General features: G+C 56.5%; 6 protein-coding genes across 6 annotated transcripts; 3 read left to right on the top strand and 3 right to left on the bottom strand.

Moving 5' to 3' along the window:
• Nucleotides 1-1,304: 1,304 nt before the first annotated feature.
• J7T55_009113 (uncharacterized protein) lies at nucleotides 1,305-3,019 on the bottom strand (the record flags this gene model as incomplete). Its single annotated transcript, XM_053142045.1, has 3 exons — nucleotides 1,305-1,922; nucleotides 1,986-2,845; nucleotides 2,995-3,019. The coding sequence occupies 3 exons, from the start codon at nucleotides 3,017-3,019 to the stop codon at nucleotides 1,305-1,307; spliced, it is 1,503 nt and encodes a 500-aa protein (XP_052994954.1).
• A 1,112-nt stretch (nucleotides 3,020-4,131) lies between these two features.
• J7T55_009112 (uncharacterized protein) lies at nucleotides 4,132-5,601 on the top strand (the record flags this gene model as incomplete). Its single annotated transcript, XM_053142044.1, has 1 exon — nucleotides 4,132-5,601. One exon carries the CDS (start codon nucleotides 4,132-4,134, stop codon nucleotides 5,599-5,601), a length of 1,470 nt encoding a protein of 489 aa, XP_052994953.1.
• Nucleotides 5,602-5,931: 330 nt separating this feature from the next.
• Nucleotides 5,932-6,645, top strand: J7T55_009111 (molybdenum cofactor biosynthesis protein 1 b; the record flags this gene model as incomplete). Its single annotated transcript, XM_053142043.1, has 1 exon — nucleotides 5,932-6,645. One exon carries the CDS (start codon nucleotides 5,932-5,934, stop codon nucleotides 6,643-6,645), a length of 714 nt encoding a protein of 237 aa, XP_052994952.1.
• Nucleotides 6,646-8,378: 1,733 nt separating this feature from the next.
• Nucleotides 8,379-9,029, bottom strand: J7T55_009110 (uncharacterized protein; the record flags this gene model as incomplete). The annotated part of the gene is made up of 2 exons (XM_053142042.1): nucleotides 8,379-8,659; nucleotides 8,735-9,029. The coding sequence occupies 2 exons, from the start codon at nucleotides 9,027-9,029 to the stop codon at nucleotides 8,379-8,381; spliced, it is 576 nt and encodes a 191-aa protein (XP_052994951.1).
• Nucleotides 9,030-12,970: 3,941 nt separating this feature from the next.
• J7T55_009109 (uncharacterized protein) lies at nucleotides 12,971-14,146 on the top strand (the record flags this gene model as incomplete). Its single annotated transcript, XM_053142039.1, has 2 exons — nucleotides 12,971-13,600; nucleotides 13,757-14,146. 2 exons carry the CDS (start codon nucleotides 12,971-12,973, stop codon nucleotides 14,144-14,146), a joined length of 1,020 nt encoding a protein of 339 aa, XP_052994950.1.
• Nucleotides 14,147-15,899: 1,753 nt separating this feature from the next.
• J7T55_009108 (gns1 sur4 family protein) lies at nucleotides 15,900-17,470 on the bottom strand (the record flags this gene model as incomplete). Its single annotated transcript, XM_053142038.1, has 2 exons — nucleotides 15,900-16,610; nucleotides 16,694-17,470. 2 exons carry the CDS (start codon nucleotides 17,468-17,470, stop codon nucleotides 15,900-15,902), a joined length of 1,488 nt encoding a protein of 495 aa, XP_052994949.1.
• Between the last annotated feature and the right edge of the window lie 2,799 nt (nucleotides 17,471-20,269).

Below are 20,269 nucleotides of genomic sequence, written 5' to 3'. Positions count from 1 at the left end.
TGTCATCTTCTGAGCTATAGCTATCTCGGTTACTGCCTCATGCATCCAGGTGACACCCAAGCACAACCAGCAGGTAGTATTTGATGAGCTGTTTGCCTGTGCTTCTGATGGGCAGGAAATGGGCATCCAGATTCGTCTCATCCAGACCATTGGCTCCGGAAGCCGGAGAGGGCATCCGGGCATGGTTTTATGGGCTCAAAGGTCGGGCCGGCGGCGAAATGTCCAGGCTGGTCACAGCCAGGACGCATATTTTCTGCAGGCGCAATCGCCACTTGAAGGGCCTGGCTTACCGGAATGCAGCCATAATTCCACGGGGAGCAAACAATGTGGAGGACTTTTCTTCACCTGCATTTTGCATATGTATCAAACATGGATACAGGTGTGGCGTAGCGTCTGAGCTGTCCAACAACCTGGTTTGCGGATTTCCCTAGACGTTGGCGTAGGCGGCTCAATGTGGGGGGATGAGAGACTGTCAAGGCCCTTGCGATCCCCCATCTCCTCACAGGCAGCATCTGCAGGCTTAAGCGATCGTGGCCAATAGACTGCGGTATGTAGCCCAGATGCAAGCCACGACACCAGTGACAGCTGACAGCTCGTGTCTCGGATTGGCGTGTCATGGTTGCTGCAGTTCTTGTGTAGCACGGTCGGTAAGAAAAGGACTGTCTCAATTCGTTCTTGGTAAACAGAGCCTGTTATCTGATTTGACCGGGCCTCCCTGGACAGGATGCAGTTTGCTAATTTGCGACTGGTTGTAGACCTGGTAGGGCTGTAGGAGGATCGAGGTTGTCTGCCTCTTTGGAACAGATGGCGCATGCCGGTCAACCTCGTCACTGCAGCAAAACTCGGTACGGGAGGCCAGAGAGTCATAAATTTGGTTGTACCAAAATCCGTCGTTTCCGGCCTGTCATATGCGTCCAGTACCCTGCATACAACCGAGATCCAATGGACGCCAGCGAGTGGGTCCCACCTCGTTACGGCTGAGCAGCATGTCTGAGATGTACGCTTGATCATTGGGAGAAGAAATAACGTCGAATGACAGAGCACAGGATTTGATGGCCTATACTTTGCTTTTCTTTGGAGCTAGGAATTCGACGAAATATCCGCGGGCGAGCTAGACCGCATAGAGAACCATGAAGAGGTCGAATGCTGAAGCCGAAATGCACATATTGTTTTTGGACTCGAATCAGCGAGAGATGGATAAGTTCGGAATGCCGGGTCCGAGGCAGATGACCCTGTTACAACCCATCGCGGTGAGGGTGAGGTGCACGATGTGGTTGAGACAGTTATCTGACACCGCATCGTGATCATGTTCTTTTGAAACAAAAGGTGTCATCGAGCTCGCTGGTTTCCTCTTCAGGCGAATTTTCGATATGCGCAATTGTGCGACGTGGGGAGTTCTCGCTCAGCAGGCCACTAAGCTGGTCACCAGCGGGCCATGGGACAGGCTCGTCCTCGTCATCGGCCAAAGAAGCCAGTATGTACTGGCCGCTGTTTGAAGCAAACAAAGCGCCTGATTCCAACCCATCTATTTGTAGCCAGAGCACCTGCACTTTGCCGTTTGAGAGGTGACCAGAGAAGTCGGCCGGTCTTGGGCCGTCGGACAGAGGATCCCACGTGAACGCCAGCGAGTTATGCGAGTCACCTTCGCAACTCACGAGCAAGGTCTCACGAATGGTAGGGTGCCACGAAAGCCTTGACACGTTTCCATGGAACAACAGGACTGCCCGGAGTTCAGCAGCCTCGATGTCCCAGACCCAGAGGGTGCCTGGCGCATCTTCAAGTTTGGTAGCAAGAAGAGTCGATGATGGGTCAAAGGCAGCTAGGGCACAACCGCTGCCTCCAGTCTGGCTGGTGGGAGGGAAAATAGTCTGTGGGGCACGGACAAAATGGTGACCAGCAGCGCTGATTTGTTCCTGCCAGACCTGCTAGACTCAGCATCAAGAGCACAGGGGAGTTGGGGTGATCTGCAGCTCAACGCCTCGTACCTGGAGGGTATCTGTAGGTGCTATACTGTTGGGGTGCTGCAGCCGCAGGGATTCGGTGACGGATGCCATGTCGAGGACGCATATGCGCCTACTAGAGTCCCCGATGGCCAGACGCCGGGCATCTGCAGAAAACTCCAACAGCTTGACGCCGGGGCCAAGCCTAATATCGCTGTCGGCTGCTACAAGGGGCCGCGGGCCAGACCAGGTCTTGAGGAGGTTTCCATCAGCAGTGTAGAACAAGACTTTGTGGCCATGGGCCGGAGCCTCCCAGGTCAACAGCCATTGGCCATCCGGGTCCCAGATTAGGCCCTGGGCATCGATTGTGTCCGGAGACCAGGACCTCTGCACTTCGATGGACGTAGGATCGTGTATACTTATCGTGTCTTTCCCTGACACGCGTGTCAGAATCGACAGGTGGCCGGTCCGCGGCCGGAAGCAGAAGCCCCTGCAGCAGGCGGATGGTGTGGCATGGAACTTGGGATTGGCTATCTCGACTGCTCTGGAGGAGCGCAGGTCGAAGATGGCAAACCTGAGCCCCAGAGATGCGCAAAGACAGATTTGGTAGTCGGATGCGCCAAAGCCGACCAAGATTGGTTTTGATGCAGGGGGCAGGGGGTTGCGTATGGTTGCATGGAAGTCATCGCCCAAGGCGGAAAAAACATGTATCTGATGGGCGGAGGCGACCAGAACCAGGCTAGAAGACGGAGACCACTGAAGAGACGTCACGGGGCCAGAGAAGTCGCGTGGCAGTTCGATGTCTCTGACGGTATGCAGGGACTCAACGGCTCGAATGTGCAGGGAAGAGGCAGAGAGCGTTGCCACGAGTCTCCCGTGGGGACTGGGCGCGCAGTGAGATGAAGCTATTGCCGACGATCAGTGAGATCATCTAGCTGGCGGGCTGAGCGGTGAGGAGCGCTCGTGGATCTGCCTTGGTATCGCGAGGCATCGTTCGCCGCTGGGAAACCGCTGGGAAGGATGGGAGGGAGGGTGCGAGGATCAGTGTTCTCACCCTGGAAGCTGTCTGAGAAGCGCATGTTGACGGACGGGTGGACGGACTGACTGAAGACAGTGGTGAAGCCTCTGTGATTGTTGAAGAAGTGAAGCGAGAGGAGGTGTTGCAGCGGACTCGCTAAAGCAGGTGATGTATCATATCATTGCTTAAGCCTCGACATGTATGGCAACGGTCGCGTATCGAGAGGATCGTGCTTGCAGCAAGAAAGTGACCGACCTAGTCGAGTCGTGCACAGGTCAACGTAAAGGGAGAAGGTAGGAGGGTTACAGTGTCAGTCAAAACCGGGATTCCAGAGCATCAGTACCACCGATTGCGAAATGTGACAACAGCCACAGCGAAATAGCAAAGACCCTGAGCTTTCATGTATTGTATGTAGGCTGGGTATCAAACACGACTAGACGCGTCTTGAGCACCTAAGACCAACCCTGCACTGGCTAACCCTGGATAGCCACACTGGGGCAAAATAGCCACACTGGGCGGGCAGCTGGTGGGCAGGTGGGTAGGTGGGCAACGGGTGTAACGTCCAACCAAACGTTGACCGTTAGCAAGCACGCAGTGCACGCAGTGCACGCCCTTATCCGTCCTGCCCTGCCGTCACACCTCCGTAACCAGTGCCGGACAATCCGGTCAGTCAGTCAGTCAGCCGTGGACCGGCAGCCGGCACTCCTCTTTTTTTCTTCGACAACCTCACCTCCTCAATCAAGGTGATTGATCGCCACCTGTATGGCATGCTGACGCCCTTGCTGACTCACCACCAGACACCGAGCCCCAGAGCCAGGCTAGACTGCTCTCGAATCTCAATATCGAACTAACAGGCGGGGCGTATGATGCGAACTTGCCCGGTGTATCATTGCGGCTCCATACATATCCCCGGGTCTCGACCATGCATTTCCGCGAGCAGCGTCTAGGAGGTTGATTTCCAGATATGGCAATTAGACTTCCCAGGTCGTATGCGTGCCCGCCACCCTCCACGCGATCCCAAACCTAGATCTGCAACACCACACCTCACCAGAACGACGCACCCCGCGTCACCATACCGCGGGCGAGCATAGCCTGCCTGTTTGCTGTTTGCTGTTTGCTTCTGGCTTCTGGCTTCCTACAGCCCCTGGCTAGTATCAGCCACCGCAATCAGAAATGGCCCTGTCGATGCGCTCCGTTTCGAGGTCTCTGAATCCGCGCCAAGCACCCCGTGTTCGCCCTCATCAGACCGGCATCCCACCATTCGCCCATGTAGCTACCCGGCAACCTCGATGCCAGGTGCTTGGCCGGAGGATTGCGACTGCTGCTGCTGCCACACACCTGCCGACTCAGCATGCAGGCCAGGGTCTGGACGTGCCCCCCTCAGTCTCACCATCCAACCCAGCACAAACACAAGCCCAGGCACAGGGTCCTACACCATCCTCACAACCACAACCACATCCACAACCACAACCTGTCCCTAAGTCCTTCCGACGTTCCACCATCAAGGACGCCAGGCCATTCTCCGACTTCCTGACTGACACCTTCGACCGCCAACATGACTACCTCCGCATCTCCCTCACAGAAAAGTGCAACCTGCGCTGCGTCTATTGCATGCCCGAGGAGGGTGTGCCGCTTTCCCCCGACCGCGACCTTCTGACCACTCCAGAGATCGTCTTGCTCGCCTCGACGTTTGTCTCCCAGGGTGTCACCAAGATCCGGCTAACTGGCGGCGAGCCCACTGTGCGCGCTGACATTCTGCCTCTCATGCAGCAGCTCGGGGCCCTCCGACCCTATGGCCTGCGGGAGCTGTGTATCACCACCAACGGTATCGCCTTGCACCGCAAGCTGGAGGCCATGGTCGAGGCTGGCCTGACGGGCATCAACCTGAGCCTGGACACCCTTGACCCGTGGCAGTTCCAGATCATGACCCGGCGCAAGGGCTTTGCTGCCGTGCAGAAGAGCATCGCGCGCATTCATGAGCTCAACCGCGCCGGCGCCGGCGTGCGGTTCAAGATCAATTGTGTTGTCATGCGCGGCGTCAATGATCGCGAGGTTCTCGACTTTGTCGAGATGACCAAAGACAACAATGTCGAGGTCAGGTTCATTGAGTATATGCCGTTTGATGGGAACAAGTGGAGCAAGGGGAAGATGCTCAGCTACTCCGAGATGCTTGACTCCATCCGCGAGCGCTACCCATCGCTGTGCAAGGTCCAGGACCACAAGAATGACACGAGTAAGACATGGCACGTCCCCGGGTTCGCTGGGCGTATTGGCTTCGTGACGAGCATGACGCACAATTTCTGTGGCTCATGCAACCGTCTGCGCATTACCAACGATGGGAATCTCAAGGTGTGCCTATTCGGTAACGCCGAGGTGTCCCTGAGGGACATACTGAGGGAAGTAAATTGCGGGGAGCCCATCGATGAAGAGGCCCTCGCAAGGCTGAAGAAGGTCGCCATGGACCAGCAACTCCCGGCACGTGCCATCTCTGAAGATGGTGGAAAGGCTCTGATGCTGGCCCCCAATTCTGAGGAACTGCTACATGTCATCGGCGCGGCGGTCAAGAGGAAGAAGGCCAAGCACGCGGGCATGGGCGAGCTGGAACACATGAAGAACAGACCAATGATATTAATAGGTGGGTAGTTTTCGTTATTCCACCTGCACCTCATATTGTGACGGGACGGTTTATCCAGCATTGACTTGGAGTCCGGCCTGCGCTTCAGCTGTTTCTTCTTCTATTATATATATGGGGAACTGGAATCTTCTGGGCCATGTTCATATGAATATAATCAAGTGGCTATATAGGGTTATGCGTTGGGGGAGATGGTGCAGGTCAGTAGTATAGTTGGCTAAGCTTCTTGACACATAGATTTGACATCTCTGTCCACCCGGTATAAGACATATTATCAAGTGTCGCACGCCCGAATCCCGCGAACCACTGCATGGCCCCTCACGACACCGCTGTCGCCCGTGATGTCCTCGCACCCCCTTTTCCTCCCGCACGCGCTTCCGTCCAGCCCTGCCGTCCGCTTATTCTCCTCCACCACCCCGAGACTCGTGCCCGAGGCGCAAGATGATAGCAAAGCCCCTCCTTTCACGCCTCCCATCACCGACACCACCTCCCCAGCCCCGGACGACGACGACCAGCCCCGAGCAGCAGCAGCACCGGCAGCGCTGACGCACCTCTCGGCCGCCGGCGCCGCGCACATGGTCTCGATCGCGCACAAGCAGCCCACCACGCGCACGGCGCGCGCCGTCTGCGCCGTGCACTTCTCGCACCCGGTGGCGCTGCGGCTGATCCGCGAGAACGGGCACAAGAAGGGCGACGTGCTGGGCGTGGCGCGCGTCGCGGGCATCATGGCGGCCAAGCGGACGCCCGACATCGTCCCGCTGTGCCACCCGATCATGCTGTCGCACGTCAGCGTCGAGCTGGAGCCCAGGGGACCGCCGGCGCTCGCGGAGGAGGGTCATGCTGGTGGTGGTGTGTTGGACGTGTCTGCGACGGTGACGTGCGACGGCAAGACGGGCGTGGAGATGGAGGCCCTGACGGCCGCGTCGGCGGCCGCGCTGACTGTCTATGACATGTGCAAGGCTGTTGACAAGGGCATGCGGATCGAGGGGTTGAGGGTTGTACTCAAGGAAGGGGGGAAGAGTGGTAGGTGGGTCGAGGGTATGAAGACGGAGTGAATGAGGCACCACACGCGCCAGCCTGAGGGTCACACTTGCGGAACAGTAAGGCCCTTGTCTAGAGAGGGACGGTTGGTAAACTGCTGGCGCATTGCTGGAGAGGCTTGCTGCCTTCTCTAGCCTTGCACGATTCTCTGTCCTTGCACGAAGAGAACTGTAGATGTCCTGTATATTGCACCTCTATGAGCTTGTATCACGCCTCATTGAGCGATAAGCCCCGACAAGCTGTAATACGATACTTGGAACAGCCAGGGGCGTGAACTAATACTGAACCTCTACGTAGTCATTACTCTAGAATAAGACTCACCTCCCCGCCACTCGCGGGAACCCGACTAGCTGCTGCAAATGTCCACATATACTGGCAGGAGACTACACGAAAATGGCTCATATGATGGATCTGGAGATCTGAATAGTCGAACATACTATCGGAGATTATCTCCTTGCCGAGCCCCAGTAGTTCTACAGTATAGAGGGACTATCTCACTACGTAGGTCCCACTTACCTAGTGCATGCAAGCGGGTTAGATGTTACACATACAGCAATCGTAAAGAATACCCCGCCGGCTCGAATGCGCAGGAGCAAAGAGGGGATCATCAGATCCACCAGACCAGCACGTCGCTCGTACCTGAGGCTGGCAGGCTGGGCTGATGGCTTGTATATCGACCGCTTACATCGTGACATTGTGGCGACACCCTATCCCCGCAAATCGAGGCATATAGTCACTCACCTCAGCGATGGCCCACCGGCGCTGGCTAGCCAGACTTAGACTGTCGATGATACGTGCGAGCCTATGACCCCGTACGCCTCGTCGTCTCAGACGTGGGACCCAGCCGGCAGAAGCAGAGATCGGGTGGCTGTCTCCGTCCTGGGGAATCGGTCACCATTGCCGCTTTCGACCACCGCCGTATTCTATGTGTCGTCGTATTGCTTCTAAGCGCGGCAAATACAGTAGGGCAGCTCCTGTGGGGCCAGCCACATAAGGCCTGGACTCACCGACTGCTGCTTGCTGACTCTTTGAGGCTTCCAGAACGATGGCTCGTCTGGGGATCCCAGCAGTCCTGTGCTAATTCTGGGGATCTGCCACATTGCCGTGTGGTAACACATTGCTCTTGGACCCTGAATATTCGGACCGGCAGAACTGCACGAGACTGGGTCGACTGCTGGTTGCTAGACGCGACATGCGAAATTGCGGCGGCTCCGTTCCTGCGGCTCCGTTGCTGCGGCTCTGACGAGCCTGTCGTACGGCTAGATGCGACAAAGAGCCGCAAGCCGAGATGTTGCTCAACGGCTGACTGGAGAGAGCGGGATCGGGCGGCGTTAAGCAAGCCAGTACCGTGCTGTAGGCCAACCGATCAGATCCAACGGAAGAGCTTTTGAGCCACCAGAGCTCGCGGTGATGCGGGGGCACATGTATGGCTGCTACGTAGTGACGAAGCTGGCTTCCTTTGTTGCAAACGATCCTCAGATCGTGGGGCGCACGGGCGCAGTGGGCTCGCCGGAGACGTCAGTCAGCGCCATCCAACAAGACGATGCGAAATGGCGATCAACACAATGGCTAAATGGCTGGATGGTAAGGCATGGCTTGTTGCGACGAGATCTGCGAGAGTAGCATCGTGAACTACTCCACCGCCTGCGGTACATCATTGCATGCGGCTCATCTCAGAACAAAAAAAAAAAGCTCGGACTCGGCCAGCCTCCGTGCTACCCCTGATCTGGCAACTTGACGCGTGCCCCTACTGGATCTGCACGGCAAAGGGTCGGCAGTCGGCCGAGTTGACGTCGAAGGCTTGCATGCTGGGTGTGCCTGGGTGTGGGCCGGACTTGGCCGAGAACAGGACCCCTACGATGCTGGTGGCACCCTTGGGCCGCGCCAATGAGAAGGGCGCGATAAGCGTGTAAGTCGGCAGCCAATGGCAGAGGGTCGAGTTCTTGGAGCGCCCAGGATGGCCCACCGAGGAGCGGACCTGCAGACCCAGGTGCTTGGAGAGGGGGAGGGCAGTGAGCCAGGCGGGCTCTGTCTTCCCCAGATAAGCCTGTTGTTGGGCCAATGCGAGTCAAGTGTGGCAGAAGGGATTGGTGACGACTCGACGATACGACTCCTTGAGTTCCAGCGGTGAGTTTGAGAGGTTGCGGTCGGTGGACGGGCTGACGGGGGGCGGGAGACTGGTGTGAAGACATCGTGGCCAGGGTCCAGCGCGGCTTGGATCGCATTGCCAAACGAGAACAAACTCAATTGAGGTGTCGATCTGGAAGTATGGAGCCAGGAGCGACACCCCAGCAGACTTCTCGAGCCAGGGCCAAGGGCCAATCACAATCCGATCGTTGTCACGGCCAGAGATAAGGACCCGTCTCGGCAGGCGGTCGGATGCATTTCTCCAGACCATCTCCAGGGGTGGGGGGGCTGAGCCACGGTGGGCACCTTTTGGGGGGGGGGGTGGTCTGGTGGAGGAAGGGCAACGGAATGAGGCGACCTGGGGTTGGCGCGAACTGGACTGCAAGAGGTTGAGCAGTAACTACCAAAAACTATGTCGTCCACACCTGCACGTCGACTGCGGGTCTCGTTCCAGATGCGCGGGCAGGAGGCAGCATCTGCTGCTGATGGAGAATGGAAACGGAGCCGGAGATGGAGACAGAGAGGCCACTTCAGTGCAGACGAGATCTTAATTGAGTGGGCTTCGGGCGCAAGACGCGGCTACCCAGGCTTTGCTCGTTGAGGGGTTCGTGAAGCGGGGCGAGAGGTGCAGGCGACGTTTCGTCTGGACGCAGCAGAGAGCATTCTGCAGTACTTGGTAGACTGGCAGAACTGGCAAGAACTGGCAGAAAGAGGACCAGAACCGTGGGCCCCTTCGCCTGGACCATCTCCACAGCCATGTGGCCGCCAAACCGCCAGCCTCATTCAAGCCCGCGAGCGGAGCGGGCCTGTACGTAATGCGACGGTGAGGCGAGTGCGGGCAGCTCGGAGGTTCGCAATGACCAGACAGCCCAGACCTGACAGAATGGCTGCAGAATGGCAGAGCATGAACAAGAGCAGCGTGGGAGCAAGAGGGATTTCATTTCAATTCGGAAGTCGGCCGACAAGAGGGGAGAGAGAAATTGGTCCGTGGCCAGTGGGGGCTTCTGGGGGTCATCTATCTGGGCGTGCCTAGGAGTTGTAGCGCAGCGCAGCACCGCGAGATCTGATCTGTGCTTTCTGTATGCGTATGTGTGTCTGTCTGTATGTCTGTATGTATGCATCTACACGTATAGGTAAGTGTGTTTGTCTGTGTTCTGTCTGTTGGTTGTCGACAGCTCTGGGGCCCCGCAACAACCAGAAAAGGAGTCTGGATTTCATGGGGTTGCTGCATAGTACACACACAGACACACACACTCACACGCACAGGATCTACAGTAGCTTGGCAGCTTGGGTGATGCCCTGACGTTACTTGATCCCCAACTGACTTGCCATCTTCAGAAACCGACCGACCGACTGACTGACGAAAAGGGCTCCAGCAGGGCTGATGAGAAGCCATGACGACGAGTCAGTCGGACACGGACGTAGCAGCCACCTGGCACTTGGCCCAGCTACGGTATTAAGCCGACGGAAATTGGGTGGATGTGCTCTATTGATCCTGCGACAGCCGACAGGCGACGCTGGCTGCTCGTCAGCGACGACGAGCGACAATCATCGTGAAGCACCTCGTCCGTCCCCACTGCCCACCATCCCACCCCGCTGCACCCGAGGCTTGCAGGCGGAGTGATGGCAAACGCTGGTAGCGAGACTGCGCTTCAGCTGGGCTCGACATTTATCCGTCAGTCTGTCACTTATTAATTACCTAGTGAGTGGACTCGGCAGTCTAGTAGTCTATTGCCTGCACCCGAGTCTGGGGATAGAGATGGAGTTGCAAAGCTGCAGTCTGCAAGTCGCAGTCTGCAGTCAGCATCCCACCCATCTCCGCCTCTCCACCCACCACCACTCACCAACCGTCATTTCTCATCATGCCGATGCAGCGTGATACGGGCCGGGGGGCAGACCGCACCACGACGTAGTTGGTTGGTACAGCCGGCCGGCCGGCCGGTAGGTACGCACCACGGGACAGTAGTGTCTAGTACTCAAAGATAGACTACCTGACTACATAACATACATAAACCATGTAACCACAGCCCAGACAGACTCAGCGCCAGGCATGAGGAGGCATGAGGCATGAGGCATGAGGGGTGCAGCTGAGGAATGATGGGGGGAGGAATGCAAGACTCAACCCGGGATGACGCAGTAAAAGAGACAGAACGGTCAAGCAGAACGTGGGCGGCTATCTCCGTGGCTTCCGGGAACAGGAGATTGTGATGTGAGATGGAGAGTGAAGGGTTCATGGCCAGCCGGGTAGATGCTCGTTGCGAGCTCAGGAGAATTAATTGCTTGTCTATTAAGGAACACATGGCTTTTTCGTGTCTGTCGTTGTTGAACCATTCGTCTATCTAATCTGGGTGTCTGGGTAGTTCCTTGGGAGTCGGTCCTGCCAGCCCGCTAGGCTGAGGCCCTTTTACCGTAGCGGTGCGTAGTACTGTGATTACGGCCTGGTTGACAGGCCGCGGAGCAGGGCTCGCTACCCAACGGCCTGGCTCTCATGGATTCCCTGGCCGCCTCCCGAGTCTGCCACCACCCATCACAGACACTTTGCTGCTTCGGGCAACTGCTCAGGTGTCTCGAGTCAACGGTCGTCGGGGCCGACAGCACTATGGTGGTCTGTCTCAATCATGATCGATCCTAATAACAGGTCGGGAAAAGACAGGGTCCCACCACTGATCAACCCCGTCCGCCGTGGAAAAGTAAATTTCGCAGCCATAACCATGCATCCATCGCCCACACCCCCTCCCCCCCCGGTCTGGTACAGTACAGGCAGCCAGCCTGAAGGAGAAGAGACGGGGTTGGAGATGGAGATGTGATTTGATACGGCACCATCGTGGCACATTCACCGCCTTTGCCATGCGGCAGCGTCACAGGTCAATTGGATTGACTCGACTCCACCTGGATGCCATGTCTGTTTAGCATGTGTGCTGATGTTCATGATGGTCGGAGGAAAGACAGATAGAGAGAGAAAGAGATAGGTAGACAAAGCAGGATAATCTATTTGCAAAGTAGGAAGTACATAGACGAGTTCCAGTCCAGCCCTGTCCTGCCCCGTCCCGTCTACCATCGCCACGAATGAAGCATTGTCACCATTGTCTCTGCTGCCCCATCACGCCCGTCCATCAATCAATCAATCAATCAACCAACCCATCGCCTGCACTCACAGCAACGCTCGCCGTGGAAACCAAAGCTCACCTGTAATCTCTGACCTCTGACATCTGACCTCTGATCTCTTGATCTCCAGTCAATCTCAGCTCAGCTCAGCCAGTTTTCATTACTCAAAAAGCCGCTTTCTTGGTCCCGTCTCATCCACATTGACCCGAGCCTAGGGTTGCAGCCGAAGAGGTGCCGTTTCCGTCGCCGTCGCGCTCGCCTCACCACTCGCCCACTACTGCCCGCTGAATTCCAGCACCCTGCCTCCCCTTGCTCCCTGCCTCCCCAGCTTCAACCGAGCACAGATCCGCTCCGCTACCTGCGCTACGCTGCCCAGTACGCAACCACGCTATTCGACACACAAGGTTACCGCCACTCTGGTTGGCCGCAACCCACCCCCCTGTCAAGGTCTCCCTCCCCCCCCCAAGAACCGAAAGCCCTGGCCTGGGTCTCGTTATATACCAAAGCCGCGTCCCTCCAACAGCCGCCTCGAATAATCTCTCTATCCGCACCCTCCTTTTGCCTTGCCTTGCCGTGCCATCCCATCCTCCTCCTTCTCACCGCGACAAATCGCTCCGGTATCCGCAGCATCTATCAACCAGTATCGCTTCTGCCACGTCCGACACAACGTGATCATCTCTCCTCTTTCTCTCTGTCCCTCCAGCCGCTCCAGCCCCTTCACCTTCAGGAGTCTGCGATCGACGGTCCATTCCAAAATAACAGGTTCCAAGTCGTTGAGACCTTGTTCTCGGACTCGCTTGCAGCTGCACACGACTCGGTCGCCTACATCTAAATCAGACCGATCCGATCCGATTTGATTTAATCCAAGCCAATCCAACCCGTCTCACTGCGCCGCGCCGCACTTGGGACCCCCACTGCCCACTCGACTCGACCATCTGCGCAGCCGCCAACTACACCATCCTCCCACGCTCTCCCTCGAGTACCAACTATCTATACCTCCTTAACCCCATTTGAGCCGCAACATCACGGCCCAATCACTCACTATCCTGTGTCCTGATTTGTTGCCGCCCTCCCTGTAACATCATACACATATATCCTTCGGCGAATATGGCCATGGCCGACCTCGTAATGCCTCGACTGCCCGACCAGCAGCAATCCTTCTGGCATCGCCAGCCAACGGGCCACCAGCGCTCCTTCTCCTATCACATGCCACAACAACAACAGCAACAACAACAACAATCACAACTACATGCCCAGTTCCAGCAGCCGCTGCACCAACAATACTCTCTACAGCAGCAGCAGCAGCAGCAGCAGCAGCAGCAACAGCAGCAACAGCAACAACAACAGCAGCAAAGACAACCAACACCGCCGCAGTCGCAGCCCCTTATCCAACAGTCTTCCGACATTTCGCCTCTCAGCACCTCAAATAGCACGTCGCCTGTATCACCCAAGAACTACCACGGCCGCCAGGTTCGCCCACTCTACGTGCCTGCCGTTCTGCGCCCCAACGAGTACCCATCCGCTGCGCAAAAGCCCGTCGCCTCGCCCAAGGGTGACGGAGATGACGACGAGCGGGCCATCCGCTCCAGCGGCAGCTTCACCAGCCTGTTCGGAATCTCGAGCCTGAGCAGGCTGTCGCGGAGGTCCACTGCTGACAGTGGCAAGTTCGTGGATTGGGATTGGGATCTGGAAAACTACCCCAAGGTCCACGGGCAGCCTACAAGGAAACACTGGAAGGTACGTGCGGTGCGACAACATACCCAACCCTCATACATACACACGCCCACCTGTCCGGAAATGCTACGACAGTGTCTCAGCCCTCTCTGACATGGCGTCATTCTCAAATTCCTTCCGCTCAAGGAACCACCTCAGCTAACATGACCTCACTTATAGGCCGATTCCGATTCGGAGGTCTGCGACGACCCGACCTGCAGGAAGTCCTTCAACTACTTTGTCCGACGCCATCACTGCCGACGGTGCGGCAACATCTTCTGTGACCCCCACTCCAACTACGAGGTGCCACTTGACGAGAGCGCGAACTACAACCCCCGTGGTCTGCTCAGCCGCTCATGCGCCCACTGCTATGGTGACTTCAAGGTATGGCGCAGCAGGAACAGCAGCGACGCATCCAGCGCCGGTCAGCGTTCCGCGAAAGGAAGCCAAACCGTGCCCGCAAGTCCGATCTCTGCCACACCTGCAAAGGGCAGCCCGACGACACCCGGCAAAGCCCAGGCTGAAGTGGCAGTCAGCGTGCCAAGCGATTGGAACTGGAGCACCTTCTGAGTTGCTCGGTCTGCTGGACTTGCTCCAACGGACTAACACATTTCGAGTCAAATTAAACTCGGCTGTACTTCTCACACCACGACTCACGATAAAGCGGCCGGAAAGCGGCCGAAAGCGGCCAAGACGGACCTATCCACACTAGCTCAACACGAGCCGGTTAGAAGCGGCGAAGTACATCACTGTACGACACCATCCCCAATCAGACTGCCCGCCCCCTCACCACTTGGACGACACCACGATCCAACCTTATACCCCGTACGCATGATCGCATTTACCGTTCAAGGATTTTGGTAGATTCTCGGGGGCGAGTCGGATCGCACTGTTTTCCCAATACCCAGGAGCGCGGTTGTTTCCAGTATTCCAGTGTTTTGATGCTTTTCATGCTTTACAACTTTGCTTGTTATGTTTTCTGTTCCCCTGTGTTTACAGCGCTGGTGTTAAGGTATTTTGTCGGTTTCAAGATCGTAGACGAACCAGGCTGGCATGAGCCTGGCTCCCCACTAATGCTGGGCAGAGCTGCGCCGTCAGCCTGCCACTGTTTTGCTATTTCATGCTCTCAAGGAGTATCTATTACTTCGGAATTGGTTACAGGGAACGACGGGAAGAGGAGTCCACGTGTTTTATGCGCCTCTGATTTCAGGCCCAGGATAGTCCTCCACGGAGGTTATCTATGATGTTTAGTATCTACGATGAAAGGGATACACACTATGGTTACGAGGACACGCCGAGAGGCACCTGCTCAAGTATCAATTACCCACCATGCTTCTGTAGTAGAGCTTCATAGAACGAGAACGAAATTGAGAATATTGTCTAGCAATCTTCTGTGTCATTTTTTGCTTGTGCTATGTCCCAGTGTGCAGGTAACAGAGACCTTGTGAATCAAAGGCTAGATACGGCGAAGAACTGCAAAAGAAGATAGAGCGTGGCAGGAAGGTCCCCATGAGGACAAGTCTGGAGTTCAGGGCACGTCACCGACCTTGGTCTCACGCGCATATTAAAGAACTGAGAGGAAGTGACACGAGGCATGAAGCAGGCATGTTTCCTGACTGCCCTCCCACTTTTACAGATGAAAAGACCACCAGTTGTGTCGAGGATAACCCCCACGCCGTCGATGAACCATGGAGAGAGAGAGAGGTTTTGGAATGACGGAAGCCGGCGCAAACATGAGTCGCCGGAGTGGTCTACTGGATAAACTCCAGATCGAACATCTAGGATAAATGCTATCATGACACGAGGAAGTTGTCAGTCTCACTCCACGCAATCATCAGGAGTAGAGATGCGGTCCTCGTCCCGTACAGGATGAGGTGAGTGAGTCTAGCAAGACTGACGTTGTGATAGTGGCCCCAGCTGTACGAATTTATGTCCATGTGATGCGGCCCTTGGGTTCTCGAGGCAGGTTGACGATGGCGGGTTTCCGCGAGCACCGTCACGAAGAAAACTCACCATGGACTGTGAACCAGCGACATGGTGGAGGAACTCGACGGCGTGTAAGGAAAAAGGGCCCTGGACAACGGTCCGCCCCTGATTGTATGTACCAAATGCCGACGCTCCGTCTAACCTTTACTCCGTTAAAATATGCAATTCTAGACTGTACCACCGCGTTGTAGTCTATTTTTTCCACCTCCCTCAGAGCTCTTGCTCGCCAGCTTGCAAAGGCCTGTCATTGCTTTATCGCTTGGTCATTTTAAGTGTGTATTTCCGAGTCCTCCCTGCTCTGCCCCAGTCCTCTGTTACCAGATGCCACCCCTACTTCTCAAGCATGCCGCCTCTGCCTTGCCGCCGGCTTTGGGATACCGCTGCTCGCCTTGCCATTGGTTTGTCCATTTGCTGCTGCTGCGCCGTTCGATTGGCCGCTGGACGAGCCCTCGCCGTAGACCTCCTGCTGGATGCTCTGGGCGGCGTCCCAACCAGCCTTCTCGGCGACTGCCACCTGGCTCTCGCGAGAGCCCTTGCCCTTGCCCTGCGCCGAGCCCGCACTGGACCGCCGGAGATAGCTAGTGATGAAGAACTTGACGAACAGGTAGGTGAGAGGAGCGAGGTACAGCACATTGAGCCAGATGGCGAAGGTCTGGCCGGTGGTGTTGATGCAAGGGACGACCTCTTGGGTGTAAACGGTCTCCTGGGTCGTGGTAGACTGTTCGGGTTCAGCGTTAGCTTCGGCCGATGCTGCCTGTTCGGCGACGGAAGTGGTCACCTTGGATGCGACGCCGAGGACAATCTGCTTGAGGCTGTCCAGGAATGCTGGGCCGGACGCAGGCTCGGTGTCAGCGTCGACGGAAGAGGCAGCTGGTGCCGCAGCACCCTGGACGACGGTGGTTGCCATAGGGATGCTGTAGCTGACGAAGGAGTGAATCATGGCATAGGAGGCGCCGACAAGAAATTGGGTGATTTGCAGGCTCGTCAGGGTTCGCTTGATAAAGACAGGAACGCGAATGGAGAATGCGCTCAGTGTGTAATAGGTGTACTAAAAGAGCAAGAGCCTGTCAGCATGATGGACCGAGATGTCGTATTGTTCTAGGCCAGCAGAAGGAGCGAAATATTACTCACCATCATGGCGTGGATACCGGAGTTGACGAAGACGAACATCCAGATGGGTGGAGACATGTAACGCATGCCAGCCCACATGCACATCATGGCGCCGGCGTGGTGGTAGGTCTGCAGGACGGAGCTCTGCTTGCCCTTGGCCAGGATGATCAAGGTATCGAGGACCTCGTAGAACTTGCTCAGGTAGAAGATCCAGCCGTAGAAGGCCAGACCCTCGTTCCAGATGCGGCCCAAATCGGTGCGGCTCGGGGTGCCGTCACTGGCGAGGGCGACGTTGTCGGAGTATGCGGCCCATCGCCCATCCTGCTGGCTGTAGTAGACGGCATTGCCAAGGCCTGCTGGGCCGTGGAGCCTAGTCATGCTGTCCACGAATCCGTTGAGCCCTGCAGGCCCCCAAGGGTTCACGACACTCCGTCGCATGACGCCGACCATGCCGTAGAAGGTCCATGCCGAGTAGACGGCGAGAAAGATGTTGTGGACGACGATGAAGACGTGGAACAGGCGTGTCCTGCTGATGGCCCAGGGCCTCTTAGAGTTGGAGGTGTTGTACCAGTTCAGGAGCTTCGCAGTAACGGCGTAGAGAGCGGCAATGGTAAGTGGCACCTTGGGGTCGAGGGCGGCTTGGTAGATGTGATCTGGGATCAGGACTGGAGGGGCCGAGGCGATGGAACCCGGGGCGGGAGGAGGCAGGAATTGCGGCTCGCGCAGGCTGGCCGGGGACAGCATGCTCTTAAAGAGGTCCGGGTCGGGAGTGGTTGCGAATACTTGTGAGGAGTCCATGGTGGCGGGGCAGGACGAGGACAGGAGAGGGTATGTGGATGTGTGTCTTGCGACTGACTGGAGATGGTGGAGATTGGGTGGTGAGGGTGAAAGAGGGTGGTGGTGTGGTGGTGGTGTGGTATCACATAGATCAGTGGGCGCAGACGCAGACACTGGCGCAGACGGGTATGTGTATGAAAGTCTGGCTGTGTCTGTCCTTGCTTGATCTTGAAGGAGAGAGAGGAGGTACTGCGCGCACAGCTTTGAGCCTTTGGCCTTATTTTTTTCGTGCCTGTGACGCAGCTTCCCCAACAAATTCAAAATTCGGATTCTGGGCCGCCAGTCGGAGGAGCGGGCCAGACCCTGGGAAGAAAAGACAAGGGCACGCGGCTGAAGGATGCCAATCGCGCGCAGTCCGGTTGTGAGCCGAGGCACCAGAGGCACAGGCGACACAAGCGACCCTCGTACGCCGGGTCGCGGGGCCACAATTTGTGATTGACCGGAGGGGAGACCAAGAAAGACGGGGCAGAGCGTGGCACTGCGTGGGAGTGTACTACACAGAACTATCATGCATACGAGGTGGGAGCTTCATGCCGGCGGGAAGCGATGAGACAACCCCTCCCCTCCGTCCCAGACAGACCTCCTCGCATGATTATAGCACTCGCTACTAGTGTTGGCCGCCATGCACTGGCACGGTCCAGAGTGACCAAGAGAGAGAGAGAGAGAGAGAGAGAGAGAGAGAGAGCAGCGGACAGTAAGAGTAACGCAGCATGGAGGGCTGTTGAAACCTCGGCTGGTTGGAGGGGGACAGAGGAAGCTGGGTGCTGGTGATACTTGGATGCTCGGCCAGCCTCACGATCCAAAACACGGCCCTCTCAGCAAAGATGGGATGGGTGACCAATTGCGCCTGCAGGGCAGGGCATTGAGAGACCTGCCTGCAGTAGCAGCCGTCTCATGGCTCCGTGGCCTCCCATTTGCAAGAAATTGGATGGGACGGGACGGGCACGCGCATAACTGAGCAGCCAGGCCGAATCAGTCTGTGGACTCTCGAATTGATGAGGAGGCCTGGGCTTTTTTTTCCCCTTTGAGGGCGAGGGCCCCACTCTCGGTCCAACGTGGCGATGGAACCTCAACTTATTTTATTACTGACGATAAGAAAACGAAGGGTGATAAGAAGACAAAGATGGACACAGGGACACAGAGGCAAAGAGACGGAGATCCACCTTGGGCGCCGTCAGTCCGTTCAGCCTCGGCACCGGAGCCCGGGCAGGGGCAACCAGGATTGGAGCTTGAAGTGATATCGTGGCGTGGGGTTGGGGTCGAGGTGAGAGATTAGATAGAGATAGAGACGTTGATGCGGTTCAAGAACAGGCCTCATGGTGACCCGACGGCGGGATGACCACGATATGATGGCACCGACGATCAGGATCAGGTCAATCGGAGTCCCGTGACGAGACGTGAGCTGTGAGGAGGTTTGAGAAGTCTGCAGAATGGAGAAAAAGCGGAGAGACGGAGAGACGGAGACGGAGACGGAGACGAATTTGTTGGGGCAACTCCCCAGCAACCAATAATGACTCGGCAAGCTTCCAAGGGACTAGGGCACGCCGGGCTGAGCGGCACCCCGCGGCCACCGTCATTGCTATGGTGTAGAAATTTTCACGGTGGCACGAACGACAGACATTAATACAAACGGTGGATTCTCATTCTGCCATGGTATGTGAAGGTAGTAGTCCATACACAGTAGTAGTGTGGATAGTGTGGTAGGTGTGGGGTCCGAATCAAGGCCCAAAGAGGCAGGAGGGCAGGTGGGCTGCAGGAGGGCAAGCACTGGGCAAGGCAAGGCTTCCGCTCTTGGCTGGGATGCACGCCGCAGATTTGGTCCGTTTCAGGCATCTGGCCCTTTGGTCCTTCCCGTCCCCCGGGTTGGCAGAGTGGGCAGTTGCTCAACAAATTCGGCATGCCGGACAAGCACATGCTGTTTTCTGTTTCTTTTGCCTCCTTGTTCGCGGCAGCTCGTGATCGCGTCAGGGTCCCTTCAAGCCGACAATAAACACACAGACATCTACACCGGCACACGTATATACCATTGCTTCCTGGCCTGGTCTGGCCTGGCCTGCCACTGCCACTGCCACTGCCACTGCGTACCTGCATACAGCCGTGTGGTTCATGCATGCGCACACATACACATACAAATACACATACACATTATATACAGTATATATATATGTACACACTCACACGTATGGGCCATGCAGCCAATACGGCAACCACTTACACCAGCCAGAGAGGAATCAGAGTCCCCAGACATTGCTATCCCGCCATGCCAGTTCACTTCTTACCCAGCTGCCAGCTAAGTTTGAGAGCAGCTACTGACTAGGCATGGCTCGATCCACATCCACCTGACACACGCCTTGTTTAGCGCGAGGCCCGTCCCGCCTGTCAAACCCATAGTTGGCTCTGCCTCGCCCTTATCTCTTGGGTCCCCGCGTGTTGCGAAGGTCATGTACCTAGGTGTGCCTGTGTAGTCTAAGTGTACAATGGACGCACAATTACGGTTGTATATCATGAACACATGCGATGCACATCGTATACAAGCACACACGCATATATGTCACTTTGAGTGAAGCTACCATCGATGCTGACATGTCAGGTGACCACGAGCAGCACTTGAATGGACCAGCAGCTCTTATCGGTGGTGTTTTGGAGAGTTCTCCCTTTCTCTCTCATCTCTTCACCAACCCCTCTCAGTTTCTCCTTCAATCTGTGGGTTTGATTCGGGTGCAACTTGACCAGTACAGATCACACACTTCCCTGCAGGAT

This window comes from Diaporthe amygdali (genome assembly GCF_026229845.1).
Source record: "Diaporthe amygdali strain CAA958 chromosome Unknown NODE_10_length_1141467_cov_65_626103, whole genome shotgun sequence".
Lineage (NCBI taxonomy): Eukaryota > Fungi > Ascomycota > Sordariomycetes > Diaporthales > Diaporthaceae > Diaporthe > Diaporthe amygdali.
This window is presented reverse-complemented; position numbering and strand designations above follow the sequence as displayed.